Raw genomic sequence first — 14309 nt, 5'->3', positions numbered from 1 at the left:
TATCAGCCGGAGAAGATGGGTTGATTTGAGGAAAAACAGCCGTTTCAACTTAGAAGCTGAGATAATCACACTTTTGTGAAAGGAAACATTTCAAGCACATCACTGACTCTGAACCTAATATTTTCTGATTTAGTGACACCTAAAACATTTGAACAGTCATTTCCTTCAATAAAACAGCAAAAACAAAGGAATTTTCATAGCAAAATATAATTTTTTAGCTGCAACAGCAGCTCTGTGGGATCGTCACTTTGGCTGTTTCCAAAGTTTTTATTGAATAATTCAAAAACCCCTTCACCAAAAAATATAAAAATTTACATACGGCAAGTAGAGACCATGAGTGACTATGCCAGAAAGAATGGGCAGGATTCATCCATAGGTGGCGCTATACACGTGTGTACAACATGTGTAAGCATTTCAAAATGCACAACTTTCTTGAATAATTCAAATTCAAATCCCCTTGACCAAAAATGTTCAAAGAACAGTTCAAATGGTAACAGAGGCCGCCGGTCCCATCTGTTTACCAGTAGTACCATGGTCTTCATCGATTACTCTACGCTGAGAGGAAAAGCACGCCGTGCTAACAGAGGCCGCCGGTCCCATCTGTTTACCAGTAGTACCATGGTCTTCATCAATCACTCTACGCTGAGGAAAAGCACGCCGTGCTAACAGAGGCCGCCGGTCCCATCTGTTTACCAGTAGTACCATGGTCTTCATCAATCACTCCACGCTGAGAGGAAAAGCACGCCGTGCTAACAGAGGCCGCCGGTCCCATCTGTTTACCAGTAGTACCATGGTCTTCATCGAACAGTTCAAATGTTCAAAGTACAGTTCAGTTATTTTGAGAAAAAAAGAAAATAAATTTGTACAGTTATGTATGTACTATGGGATGCTGCAACGATGCAAGTCCAGTTCAAAGTTATTGTTATGATGTACAGTTATGGATGTGAGTAGTCCAGCTGAGTGTGGTAAGCTATGAAACACACTCCTGAGTGCAAGGCGACATCACAGGTCTTGCACCTTATTTTGGTCTCGCTGCGCTTGCCCCTGCTTGTGCAGACCTTACACCTTCTTGCTGGTCTTGCCTTGCTGGTGGGCCGCAGGTAATCCAGAATGTGTTTGCCAATCGGGATATTGAGCCTGCAGTCTGGGTCGGTCCTGTATGGTGCCCTGCGTGCCTCACCCCCCTCAACTGCAACTTCCTCCTCCTCCTCCTCCTCCTCCTCCACAGGTAGCTTTGAGGTCCATGACTTCACCACCCTCCGCATGAACTCCAAGAGGGTTTTACACTCCCCTGGGTTCCTGGCTTTGTAGAGGATGTAGGCGTTGAACATGCACACTTGGAACAGATATGCTACAAACTTCTTGGGCCAGTTCAGTGTCTTCCGGATGAAGGGGTAGTAGGCTATGTTTTGGTCCAACCTATCCACCCCATTCATGGAGGAATTGTATGCTACAACACACTCTGGCTTGAGCTGAGCCACTTTGCTTGTCTGTCCCTTCTGCCACACGTCCACGCTCTGCATGGTGTCTTTGTGGCACGTTGTCACCATCTTCACCAGCCGTTTGTCCTGCCAAGCTAAAACCATCACCCTCTCATTGTGACGCACAACTTTTTCCCCCACCCCCAGCTCAGCCTTTGTCACCTCCCTGATGATCGGAGGTTCCCCCCTATTTTTCCTCAGCGTTCCACACACATTAGTTTGTGCTCCCAGTAAACGCTCACACAGTGCAACAGAGTTGTAAAAGTTGTCCATGTAGAGCGTGTAACCATGACCTGGCAGGCGATCGAGGAGCGAGAACACAGTGTCTGGCAGAGTGCTAGGTACCCCAACATAAGGCTGCATGTTGAAGCAGTACCCTGTGGCAGAGTCACACAGTATATACGATTTGATGCCATACTTTACCGGCTTCTGTGGGTTATACACCTTGAAAGACAGACGGCCCCTCCACAGCATCATACCCTCATCAATACAAATGTTTTGACCTGGTTGGTACAGCTCCTTGAACTTGTTGACTAAATAGTTCAACACAGGACGGACTTTAGTCATTTTGTCCGTCGCATCCTGTGCTGCACTGTCACTGTAGTGAAGGAAGCGCCAGATCAGTTGGAACCGGTTCCTTGCCATTGTCTTGTTGAAATAGGGAGTTGCATCTATTTCGTCAGTACTCCAATACAATGCAATGCTTGGTTTCTTTATGTAACCAGTGATGAACGTGAGTCCAAAAAATGTTTTCAGTTCTAGGACTGACACTGGTTTCCAAGCATTACCCCTGCTATGTGGCAGACTGTCCGGGTGTGCTTGGAAATACTGAGTGGCAAAATTGTTTGTCTGGTCCACAATGTGCTGGAGCAGCTCATCGGTCAGGAACAGCTCCAGGAAGTCAGCTGGCAGGCCGGAATCCAGCTCCGCAGCAGCATTCTGGGGTCCACGCGTTGCACTGAAGGGGATCGGGTTTGGTTCCCAGCAGGGGCGGTTTTAGCATCAGAGCTTTGGGTGGGCTCAGCCCACCCAAAGGTCATGGACCACTGAACCCCTAGGGGGGTCCGGGGGCATGCCCCCCCGGGAGAAAATTTTGTACAGTTTCAAGTAAAAATGGATCAAACTGGCGCACTTTGAGATCAAAATGAAGAGACTAGATCTATGAAGAACTACACACATCAATATCTTCTTTACCGTTCTGTGGTTTTACAGCAATGAAAAAATAATTGTTTCCCTATATATACTATATATATTCTGCATACAGGTTACTATATGGTAGAATTATGCTTGCATAAATAATACCAAAATCACTTCAGGGGAGTTTCAAGTAAAGTAACATTTTGCTTTGTAGGCAAAACAAAAGTAAAATTAAATCAAAAGGGAACTTCCTAACTTATTGGCTGGAATAATATTCCGACAAGATAATAATATACTGTAAGCACTAAAGCAGGAGTTTGCAGTCAACTAGTTGAAATTAATATGTGGCAGTATTTGTGGGGGTCAAAATCTATGTAGGGTGTACCACCACAAATAGATCAGTGTATGGGAAACACTGACTATTAAATTGTGTGACTAGAATAAATCTGAGAAAATGTACTTTAATTTTGAACAACAGCACTACAACGGTGGCATTACAAATGGTATTATGAAATTATTGTGTGAAAAAACAAGAATGCCACTTTTTTCATGAACTTTAAGCAGAAAATTAAAAAATAGTTTTAAAGCAAAAATAAATAATAAATAAAGATAATTTTAACATTGGCTCAACCAGCCCATCTTACTGACCACCAGGGGTCCTGGTCCTTAATCCCTTTTTATTACTCCCATGCCACTGGTACTGTACACAAACAAGGCTGTTTAAATATCTGCCTTGCACTCCCTTAGAGCAGGGGTGTCAGACTCATATTAGGTAGAGGGCCGGATTTGTTCAACTGAGACCTCATGAGGGCCGGATTTTTTTTTTACTAAAATCAATTCGACTCATTTACCCATTTACTTCACAAAAGAAATACTGCTCTTTCCATTTCTCTTGAAACTGCCTGCATTCCGTGTCAACCTTTCTCTTTTTCGACAGCATCTTGTTCAGGGGTGGACTGGGATCATAATTCAGGCCGGGCATTAGATACCAAGCAGGCCAGGCCGATACGGGCCGACGCGCGTGCCGGCGTCAGAAAAATTTGGGCCGTTTAAAGCTCAATTTGGGCCGTTTGAAGCCAGATGTGGGCCGTTTGAAGCCCAATTTGGGTCGTTTAAAGCCAGATTTCGGCCGTTTGAAGCCCAATTTGGGCCGTTTGAAGCCCAATTTGGGCCAAGTCCAATTTTACAATGAGATGCACCCACTTTAATCCTGAATAAAGTAATAAAACCACTAGTAAACCAGTAGGCGGCGCTTGGCCTGCTGTTCAGTGAGTGGCCTGACTGCGGCACAATTTTTTTTTTTTTTTTTTTTTGCAGGCCAGGCCAGGCCAGGCCACCGGGCATTTGCCCGACGTGCCCGATTATGCAGTCCGCGCCTGATCTTGTTGATTCTTTTGTTTTTTGGTAGGTAGCTGAATGCGCGATTCAATTCCAGCGTGGCATCATGGCGGCTTTGTTTACACCTGATGACCTACTGACATACTTCCTTGTAGTGCAGGTTAATTAACTTATGAATGAACTCTTAGCTTGCTTATTAGCCACACGTAGTTCATGATAATGGGGTGCGAATTTAATAATAATAATAATAATAATATATATATATATTTTTTAATATTCCAAAACATCTCGCGGGCCGGATGAAACCTGCCCGTGGGCCGGATCCGGCCCGCGGGCCGTATCTCTGACATCCCTGCCTTAGAGGGAAATAACAAGCCTGTAAGAACTTTTATTGAGATACTGAACTAACATCACAGCAAGACATAAGTGATGCCATGCACGCATGTTAAGCTATCGTCATCATCACATCAGACAGGCTGTGTAAAGCAGCCACTTGCGATTCTGAAGGGCTTAATTTCATTCAGATAACAAGGGACCCGTTTGAAAATGTTTGTCACTTATGCCCATATGTTTCTCAAAAAACATCACATCCATTTACACCCGCTTACTGCGAGCTAGCATGACATGGCTGGCTGGTGCCATGGTAGCCTACCTACCTTCCTCCAGTCCACATGTTTGTCTGGCAGGCACAGCGACAAGTTCTTTTGTTTAGCCTACGACAACGTTACGTGCTAATTTGCATATCAATATGCGCTAATTAAGTAACTACTAACGACTCTGACTGCTCAATGCTCACCTCAGTTTCATTGATCATGAGTGGGGAGAACGATTGTGTGGACTGTGGAGGACCACTTCGCTGCTGTACTGTGTGTGTGACCTGTGTGAAGTGATGTGGGATTAGGCAGATAGGTGGAGGAGGGAGCGCCTGCGCAGCCGCGGTTCTAGAAACTTTTCGGGTGGGCTGAACCCCCCTAAATTTTTGTCTCAGCCCACCCTAAGAACATAGAGGGGGGGGGGGGGAAACATGCACACAGCGCATTGAGTGTAGTCAGAAACTGCTACTAATGACCACCATGACCACCTCTGGAGAGGGATTAAAAAAAAAAAAAAAAAAAAAAAGTTTTTTTGCCTCTATTTTTTTGGGTGGGCTGAGACTATTTTTGGGTGGGCTAAAGCCCACCCAAAAACGGCCTAGAACCGCCCCTGGTTCCCAGTCTGCCTGCTGCCAGCCTGCATCTTCCCCACCTCTGCTCGATGCAACTGTAAATGATTGAAATTAGGGATGCACGATATATCGGCAATCATATCGGTATCGGCCAGTATCGGCCGATTTTTTAACATATCGGTCATATCGGTATCGGTCAGATGTTGCTATGTTAATATCGGTTATCATTATCAGCCAAATTCTTCACATTGATATGAAATAATGCAGTAAATCTATGATTTATGGGCTTTTCCAAAGGCTTTGCAAATAAAGAAATGCATAACTTTTTCAAATTCAGTGTTAACATGTGTTTTTCAGTATGTACAAAATATGATGATCATAAAAATGTGGTTTTATACAGATCATATCGACATCGGTAAATATCGGTTATCGGCCATAACAGCAATGTTAATATCGGTTATCGGCATCGGCCAAAATTTTCATATCGGTGCATCCCTAATTGAAATATATATAATTATCAAATACATTTTTTATTGCTTGGTTATGTGTATATATATATATATATACATATATATATATATATATATATATATATATATATATATATATATATGTATATATTTTTTTACCTTTCTTCCTTCTACTGCATGTGGGAGTGGGAGTGGGTGTTCTCCTCGATGTAGGAGCTGTAAATTATTGAAATATATATATAAATTATCATAAATACATTTCATTATTGCTTGGTTTTATGATGTGTAGGATATATATATATATATATTACCTGTCTTCCTTGCACTGCCCGTGGAAGCCGTGGGAGTGTCTCTGCTCGATCCACAGTCTGTAGAAATATATAGGCTACAATTATCAACCACAATTGACCACAGTTTTATTGCTGTAGTTTTACTGACTATAATGCCTGAACCTGCTCAATCCATGATCTGTGGAAATATATCTACCATAAATATACATTGTGTTATTGCAATGTTATGGCTATTTAGAAAAAAAGTTTTACCTGCTCTGCTGCGTGTGTCAGGCGACGAATCTCTGCTACCTCCGTCAGGCGACGAATCTCTGCTACCTGCAGATCCATAATCAGGCAACCACTCGTCGGATGAATCTGGATCCGGCTCACTGAATTCATCCGAAGTATCTGAAGTTTCAGTTGTTTGCTGAGATGAAAATATGTCCGATTCTTGACCAGTATCGTCTTCTTCATCTCTTTCTTCTGCACGCTGAGAGGAAGCGCGCACTCCACCATGCTTCACTGTGGTGGGTGGAGAGCTAACGCTACGCTGAGAGGAAGAGCACCCCGGTCTAACGGCTCTGGTGTCTACATCGATCACTTGTTCTTCTGCACGCTGAGAGGGATAACGCACCCGCCTACTCCTAGCTCTCCCACGCTCTGTGGTGGTGGTAACAGAGGCCGCCGGTCCCATCTGTGAAGAGCGCCCAGATCTAACGTTAGCTCTGGTGGTGGGTGCCGTGGCAGTAAAAGAGGCCGCCGGTCTAACGTTACCTCTGGTGGTGGGTGCCGTGGTAGCAACAGAGGCAGCCAGTCCCATCTGTGCATCGATCACTCTACGGGGTGCCGTGGTAGCACTAGCAACAGAGGCAGCCAGTCCCATCTGTGCATCGATACGCTGAGAGGAAGAGCGTCCAGGTCTAACGTTACCTCTGGTGGTGGGTGCCGTGATAGCAACAGAGGCAGCCAGTCCCATCTGTGCATCGATCACTCTACGGGGTGCCGTGGTAGCACTAGCAACAGAGGCAGCCAGTCCCATCTGTGCATCGATCACTCTACGGGGTGCCGTGGTAGCACTAGCAACAGAGGCAGCCAGTCCCATCTGTGCATCGATACGCTGAGAGGAAGAGCGTCCAGGTCTAACGTTACCTCTGGTGGTGGGTGCCGTGATAGCAACAGAGGCAGCCAGTCCCATCTGTGCATCGATCACTCTACGGGGTGCCGTGGTAGCACTAGCAACAGAGGCAGCCAGTCCCATCTGTGCATCGATCACTATACGCTGAGAGGAAGAGCGCGCTGGGCTACCGTTAGCTCCACCAAGCTGCACCGTGGTTTCTGCAGTGGGAAAAGTTTTTTCCTGGTCGCCACCAGAAGTGGTGGCACCGGTATCACCACTAGTGCCTTCTCCAGCGATCGCCACACGTTTAGGCACAGAATACAAGCTCTCTTGCAGAGTAAGCTGCTTGTACTTCTCGGGTTTCCTCTTACGCTTCGCCATGTCTGCCTCATCAAAGGATCGCCGCTCACTACAAAGGACCACCGCGTTTCCGTTTCCCCAAACGACTTCTTCTGTGTTTCTACTCCACTTTATCTCATCGGGAGAGCACTGTCGCCACCTAATGGGTTTGTAAAATAGGTTATAGACCTCCAATACCTACAATAATTGTACAGGAGATGCAGGAGGCTTTGATCGACGCCCCACCGTCAAAAAACGCATTGGACGTCGAAAGACGTCCATGGCACTCAATGAGTTAAGGCTGCGTGTAACGCCGATACCAAAATATCGAGTGCGCTGGTCCATGCCCACTACTCTGGGCTGCGTCTGGCGTTAGGCGCAGTTCATAGGCCGATGCAACGATAGAGCCCGTAGTGTAGCAGTAATGTTGGGATAATGTACATTGCCTGCTAGTGTACAGTAAATGACACCTGTGCTACAGCTATGCTACACTAGATTGACTTTATAACTTATTTACGTCATTGGACACATCGGGACAAGTGCAAATGCCTGACTTGAAAAATAGCATAATGCACCAAGCTTGCCTAGACCGGAAGGTTTACCAAGCTTGTCAAGACCAAAAGGAAAGTTTCCAATGCAATAAAGAGCCAAAGTAACGACTTGCCTGACTGGTATCTCGTGGACCCATTGCGTGAGATTGCATGTCGCATGCATGTTCCTTACAAGCACATAAACACTTTGTGTGGTTAGTAGCACCACGTTGTATTATCGAATGTCTAATATACCGGTATATGTATCCACTGTTTTGTTTTTCTTTGTTGTTGTTTGTTTTTTCTTTCCTTTTCTTTTCCGGTATCTGAGCCTGTTCCGTATTGTAAAAAAAAATAAAAATAAATAAAATATTGGAAAAAAAAGAGAGCGAAAGTAACGTCACTTCCTGCTTTTCTCTGTTTGTGTGTGTGTGTGTGTGTGTGTGTGTGTGTGTGTGTGTGTGTGTGTGTGTGTGTGTGTGTGTGTGTGTGTGTGTGTGCGTGCGCATGCATGCTTATTTCCCTCTGTCTCATTCCCTGATATGCTTAACATGAAGAGTTGTTTAAGGTTAGAGTAACGTGAGCATCTCTCTCCTCTTCTTCAGGTATCCCTGCATCTGTCAGTTGGTGCTGGAACTCAGCTGATGGAGTGGCCTTTGCCTCGCATCGCGGGCCCCTGTATATCTGGCTCTATGGAGCTCCTGACCCAGGGCTCACAATACATAAAGAAGCCCACTCCTTCCTTTCTGATATTTCTCTGTTCAGATGGCACCCCACCAAGAAGGGCAAACTGGTGTTTGGGCACACGGACGGGAGTTTGTCAATATTTCAGCCAGGTATGTGGACATATAAACAGATGGGAGGCAGGGAAACAAAGGAAGACAGACAAACAGACAAAGAAACAAACAGGCACTAAGACAGACAAAGAAACAAACAGGCACTAAGACAGACAGACAAACAGGCACTAAGACAGACAAACAGACAAAGAAACAAACAGGCACCAAGACAGACAGACAAACAGGCACTAAGACAGACAGACAAACAGGCACTAAGACAGACAGACAAACAGGCACTAAGACAGACAAACAGACAAAGAAACAAACAGGCACTAAGACAGACAGACAAACAGGCACTAAGACAAACAGACAAACAGGCACTAAGACAGACAAAGAAACAATAAACAACACTACTCAGAAGCCAGATGCTTTGGTTTAAAGCTGAAAACATGTGTTTTGGGGCATTGTTACCCTTTAAACAGGTACTAAAAAGTTGTGTGCTGCATTCGGTCCTTAATAAAAACATGATGTGATTGAAACCCATGAACACACACACACACACACACACACACACACACACACACTCACTCACTCACTCACTCACTCAGACACTCATTAGCCTGCCTGTCCTGTGTGTGTAGGGTTGAAGAGTCAGAAGCATGTGTTGCGTCCAGAGTCGCTGGAGGGGACAGATGAGGAGGACCCGGTCACCGCTCTGGAGTGGGACCCTTTGTCCACTGATTATTTGCTGGGTAGGACATGGTATTAACTATGAATATGTCTTTATTTAGCTTGGTTCAGTGGTTATGAATATGTCTTTATTTAGCTTGGTTCAGTGGTTATGAATATGTCTTTATTTAGCTTGGTTCAGTGGTTATGAATATGTCTTTATTTAGCTTGGTTCAGTGGTTGTCGAACCTTTTCTGTCATACCCCCCTTTGGAGGAAGACAACTTTTCATGGCCCTGCCCTGACAAAATGGGCAAGTTTAACTTTATTGAAATAACATCAAGATCATGACCATTCCTTTCACCTTTCTTTCAGTAATGTATGTTGTGCAAATACAAGAGCAGCTTCCACTTCAACTTTATCAAACCACTTTTTATGTAAATGGCAAATAAACTTGACATTTGTGAGTAGATGCTCCATCACGCTGTGTGCCTTTTCCAAAATTGAGGACAAATCAGAATCAGAATCAGAATCAGAAAGACTTTAATGATCCCCGGGGGGAAATTGGGACAATGAAAATGTGCAATTACTTTGCTGGAACCAAGGGTCTGCGGGAGGTCCTACAAGGACATCAGGACATTTACAATTGTATCCTACTTTTGATTTTGAGCTCAAATGCATATTTGATAGAGACATTGATCTAATTTTCCTCATCTCTCCCTAGTGTTTAACTAGCCTAGGTAAACCCAGCCACCACGTGACCTGCTCTCTCAGTTCCCAGTCACAGAAATCGTTTAACAATGGTGGGAATCCAGACCATAGTGACTGAGAACAGGTCTGAGAGCAGGTCACGTGGGGGATGGGTTTACCCAGGCTAGTGTTTAACCTCCATAAAGGTATAAGGCTGGCAGGTTGAAGCATTAGCCAAATATGTCTCCTCCTCTCTTCTCTGCTCCTCTCACCTCCTCTCTCTCCAGTGTCTAACCTCCATAACGCCTCCTCTCTCCAGTGTAGAGGGGTGCACGGAACTGTTTTTTAATCCCGCTCCCGCTGGATTTCTGACCATTACCACCTGCCCCCGCAATGTGTGTGTCACTGACCACCCCTTAACACGACCGCCTGCTCCCATCCGCTATTTAAAAAAAAGCAGGGTCTCGCAGTACTTAATTGAACTGGGCTCTCTCAAACATCACATCATGTTTTCCTATGTAGCGCTGTTCAAACGCTGTTGCTTTAACAGCCTCATATTTCTTCTTATCTGCCTCAGATGCTGGTTAAACTGCTGAAACATCATCAGCTGCATCTCCAATCCCATCACATAGAAGAGTGAGTTCACCTGATCTTCCTCTCCTTGAGTCATGAGGCGATCTGAAATCTGTCAACTCTTCTTATCCAGCATGGCCATTCTGCTGGCTTTGAACAGTTCAATGTCTCTGGGTGTAACTGAACAGCCCTCGCTGCCGTCTCCAATTTTATTCCCTCGTTTCACGCTGAGTAAAAACTTTTTGTTCTCCTCTCACATGCTGCCTAGCTGTGCTGCTCAGTGCAAAGGGGACAGGGTTGCCTAGCAACTTACAGGCTGGGCAGTGCTCGCACTGATCGTCTATGTCCGAGATGATGACTTACTCGGCAGTAAACGAGGAGAGACTGCAATCGGGGGACCTGCTGTTTATTTTTTGACCGCCCGTTACCGCCCACGCCAACGTGATTACCGCCCGCCCCCGCGAGATTTACGTTGAGTCCCGCGCAACTCCCGTCCCGTTGCACCCCTCTACTCCCGTGTCTAATCTCCATAATGCCTCCTCTGTCCTCCTCTCGCCTCCTCTGTCCTCCTCTCTCCTCCTCTCCAGTGTCTAACCTCCATAATGCCTCCTCTCTCTCCAGTGTCTAACCTCCATAATGCCTCCTCTGTCCTACTCTCTCTCCAGTGCCTAACCTCCATAATGCCTCCTCTCTCTCCAGTGTCTAACCTCCATAATGCCTCCTCTCTCCTCCTCTCTCTCCAGTGTCTAACCTCCATAATGCCTCCTCTCTCCTCCTCTCTCTCCAGTGTCTAACCTCCATAATGCCTCCTCTCTCCTCCTCTCTCTCCAGTGTCTAACCTCCATAATCCCTCCTCTGTCCTCCTCTCTCTCCAGTGTCTAACCTCCATAATGCCTCCTCTCTCCTCCTCTCTCTCCAGTGTCTAACCTCCATAATCCCTCCTCTGTCCTCCTCTCTCTCCAGTGTCTAACCTCCATAATCCCTCCTCTGTCCTCCTCTCTCTCCAGTGTCTAACCTCCATAATGCCTCCTCTGTCCTCTCTCTCCAGTGTCTAACCTCCATAATGCCTCCTCTCTCCTCCTCTCTCTCCAGTGTCTAACCTCCATAATCCCTCCTCTGTCCTCCTCTCTCTCCAGTGTCTAACCTCCATAATGCCTCCTCTGTCCTCTCTCTCCAGTGTCTAACCTCCATAATGCCTCCTCTCTCCTCCTCTCTCTCCAGTGTCTAACCTCCATAATGCCTCCTCTCTCCTCCTCTCTCTCCAGTGTCTAACCTCCATAATCCCTCCTCTGTCCTCCTCTCTCTCCAGTGTCTAACCTCCATAATCCCTCCTCTGTCCTCCTCTCTCTCCAGTGTCTAACCTCCATAATGCCTCCTCTGTCCTCTCTCTCCAGTGTCTAACCTCCATAATGCCTCCTCTCTCTCCAGTGTCTAACCTCCATAATGCCTCCTCTCTCCTCCTCTCTCTCCAGTGTCTAACCTCCATAACGCCTCCTCTCTCTCCAGTGTCTAACCTCCATAACACCTCCTCTCTATCCAGTGTCTAACCTCCATAACACCTCCTCTCTCTCCAGTGTCTAACCTCCATAATGCCTCCTCTCTCCTCCTCTCTCTCTCTCCAGTGTCTAACCTCCATAATGCCTCCTCTCTCTCCAGTGTCTAACCTCCATAACACCTCCTCTCTCCTCCTCTCTCTCTCCCCAGTGTCTAACCTCCACAATGCCTCCTCTGTCCTCCTCTCTCTCCAGTGTCTAACCTCCATAATGCCTCCTCTGTCCTCTCTCTCCAGTGTCTAACCTCCATGATGCCTCCTCTCTCTCCAGTGTCTAACCTCCATAATGCCTCCTCTCTCTCCAGTGTCTAACCTCCATAATGCCTCCTCTGTCGTCCTCTCTTTCCAGTGCCTAACCTCCATAATGCCTCCTCTGTCGTCCTCTCTTTCCAGTGCCTAACCCCCATAATGCCTCCTCTGTCCTCTCTCTCCAGTGTCTAACCTCCATAATGCCTCCTCTGTCCTCCTCTCTCTCCAGTGTCTAACCTCCATAATGCCTCCTCTGTCCTCTCTTTCCAGTGTCTAACCTCCATAATGCCTCCTCTGTCGTCCTCTCTTTCCAGTGCCTAACCTCCATAATGCCTCCTCTGTCGTCCTCTCTTTCCAGTGCCTAACCCCCATAATGCCTCCTCTGTCCTCTCTCTCCAGTGTCTAACCTCCATAATGCCTCCTCTGTCCTCCTCTCTCTCCAGTGTCTAACCTCCATAATGCCTCCTCTGTCGTCCTCTCTTTCCAGTGCCTAACCTCCTCTCCACCTCTCACCTCCTCTCTCTCCAGTGTCTAACCTCCATAATGCCTCCTCTGTCGTCCTCTCTTTCCAGTGCCTAACCTCCATAATGCCTCCTCTGTCCTCTCTCTCCAGTGTCTAACCTCCATAATGCCTCCTCTGTCCTCTCTCAGTGTCTAACCTCCATAATGCCTCCTCTGTCGTCCTCTCTTTCCAGTGCCTAACCTCCATAATGCCTCCTCTGTCCTCTCTCTCCAGTGTCTAACCTCCATAATGCCTCCTCTGTCCTCTCTTTCCAGTGTCTAACCTCCATAATGCCTCCTCTGTCGTCCTCTCTTTCCAGTGCCTAACCTCCATAATGCCTCCTCTGTCCTCTCTCTCCAGTGTCTAACCTCCATAATGCCTCCTCTGTCGTCCTCTCTTTCCAGTGCCTAACCTCCATAATGCCTCCTCTGTCCTCTCTCTCCAGTGTCTAACCTCCATAATGCCTCCTCTGTCCTCTCTTTCCAGTGTCTAACCTCCATAATGCCTCCTCTGTCGTCCTCTCTTTCCAGTGCCTAACCTCCATAATGCCTCCTCTGTCGTCCTCTCTTTCCAGTGTCTAACCCCCATAATGCCTCCTCTGTCCTCTCTCTCCAGTGTCTAACCTCCATAATGCCTCCTCTGTCCTCCTCTCTCTCCAGTGTCTAACCTCCATAATGCCTCCTCTGTCGTCCTCTCTTTCCAGTGCCTAACCTCCTCTCCACCTCTCACCTCCTCTCTCTCCAGTGTCTAACCTCCATAATGCCTCCTCTGTCGTCCTCTCTTTCCAGTGCCTAACCTCCATAATGCCTCCTCTGTCCTCTCTCTCCAGTGTCTAACCTCCATAATGCCTCCTCTGTCCTCTCTCTCCAGTGTCTAACCTCCATAATGCCTCCTCTGTCCTCTCTCTCCAGTGCCTAACCTCCATAATGCCTCCTCTGTCCTCCTCTCTCTCCAGTGTCTAACCTCCATAATGCCTCCTCTGTCCTCTCTCTCCAGTGCCTAACCTCCATAATGCCTCCTCTGTCCTCTCTCTCCAGTGTCTAACCTCCATAATGCCTCCTCTGTCGTCCTCTCTTTCGAGTGCCTAACCTCCTCTCCACCTCTCACCTCCTCTCTCTCCAGTGTCTAACCTCCACAATGGCATCAGGCTGGTGGACAGCGAGGCATTGGGCTGTATCACCTCTTTCTGCTTTCCTTCGGCTGCTGCATCCGTTCAGTGTCTCGCCTGGGTCCCATCTGCGCCAGGCATGTTCATCACTGGTGGTAAGGAGTGTGTGTGTGTGTGTGTGTGCGGGGGGGGGGCGTGATGTGTGATCACAATAACTGACAGAAAACACATGATAGACTTAATTTGGAGCCCCTTGCTGCATAAATGTGGATATATATTTAAAGTCCTGGGGCCGGATTCACCAATGTGTTCTTAACACTTTGAGTGCCACGGCCCTTGGGC

General features: G+C 46.8%; 1 protein-coding gene across 1 annotated transcript in view; it reads left to right on the top strand.

Annotated features, from left to right (window-relative positions):
- LOC310782218 (WD repeat-containing protein 17-like) overlaps positions 1–14309 on the top strand; it is a 150101-nt gene that overhangs the window by 17569 nt on the left and 118223 nt on the right. Inside the window, exons 12-14 of the mRNA XM_083642900.1 lie at positions 8455–8685; positions 9267–9377; positions 13982–14122. Of these exons, the coding sequence (XP_083499026.1) occupies positions 8455–8685; positions 9267–9377; positions 13982–14122 (483 nt within the window). The remainder of the gene's footprint in view (positions 1–8454; positions 8686–9266; positions 9378–13981; positions 14123–14309) is intronic.

This window comes from Poromitra crassiceps (genome assembly GCF_964638095.1).
Source record: "Poromitra crassiceps genome assembly, chromosome: 9".
Lineage (NCBI taxonomy): Eukaryota > Metazoa > Chordata > Actinopteri > Beryciformes > Melamphaidae > Poromitra > Poromitra crassiceps.
Note: the sequence above shows the minus strand (reverse complement) of the source record. Positions and strands in the feature narration are given on the sequence as shown.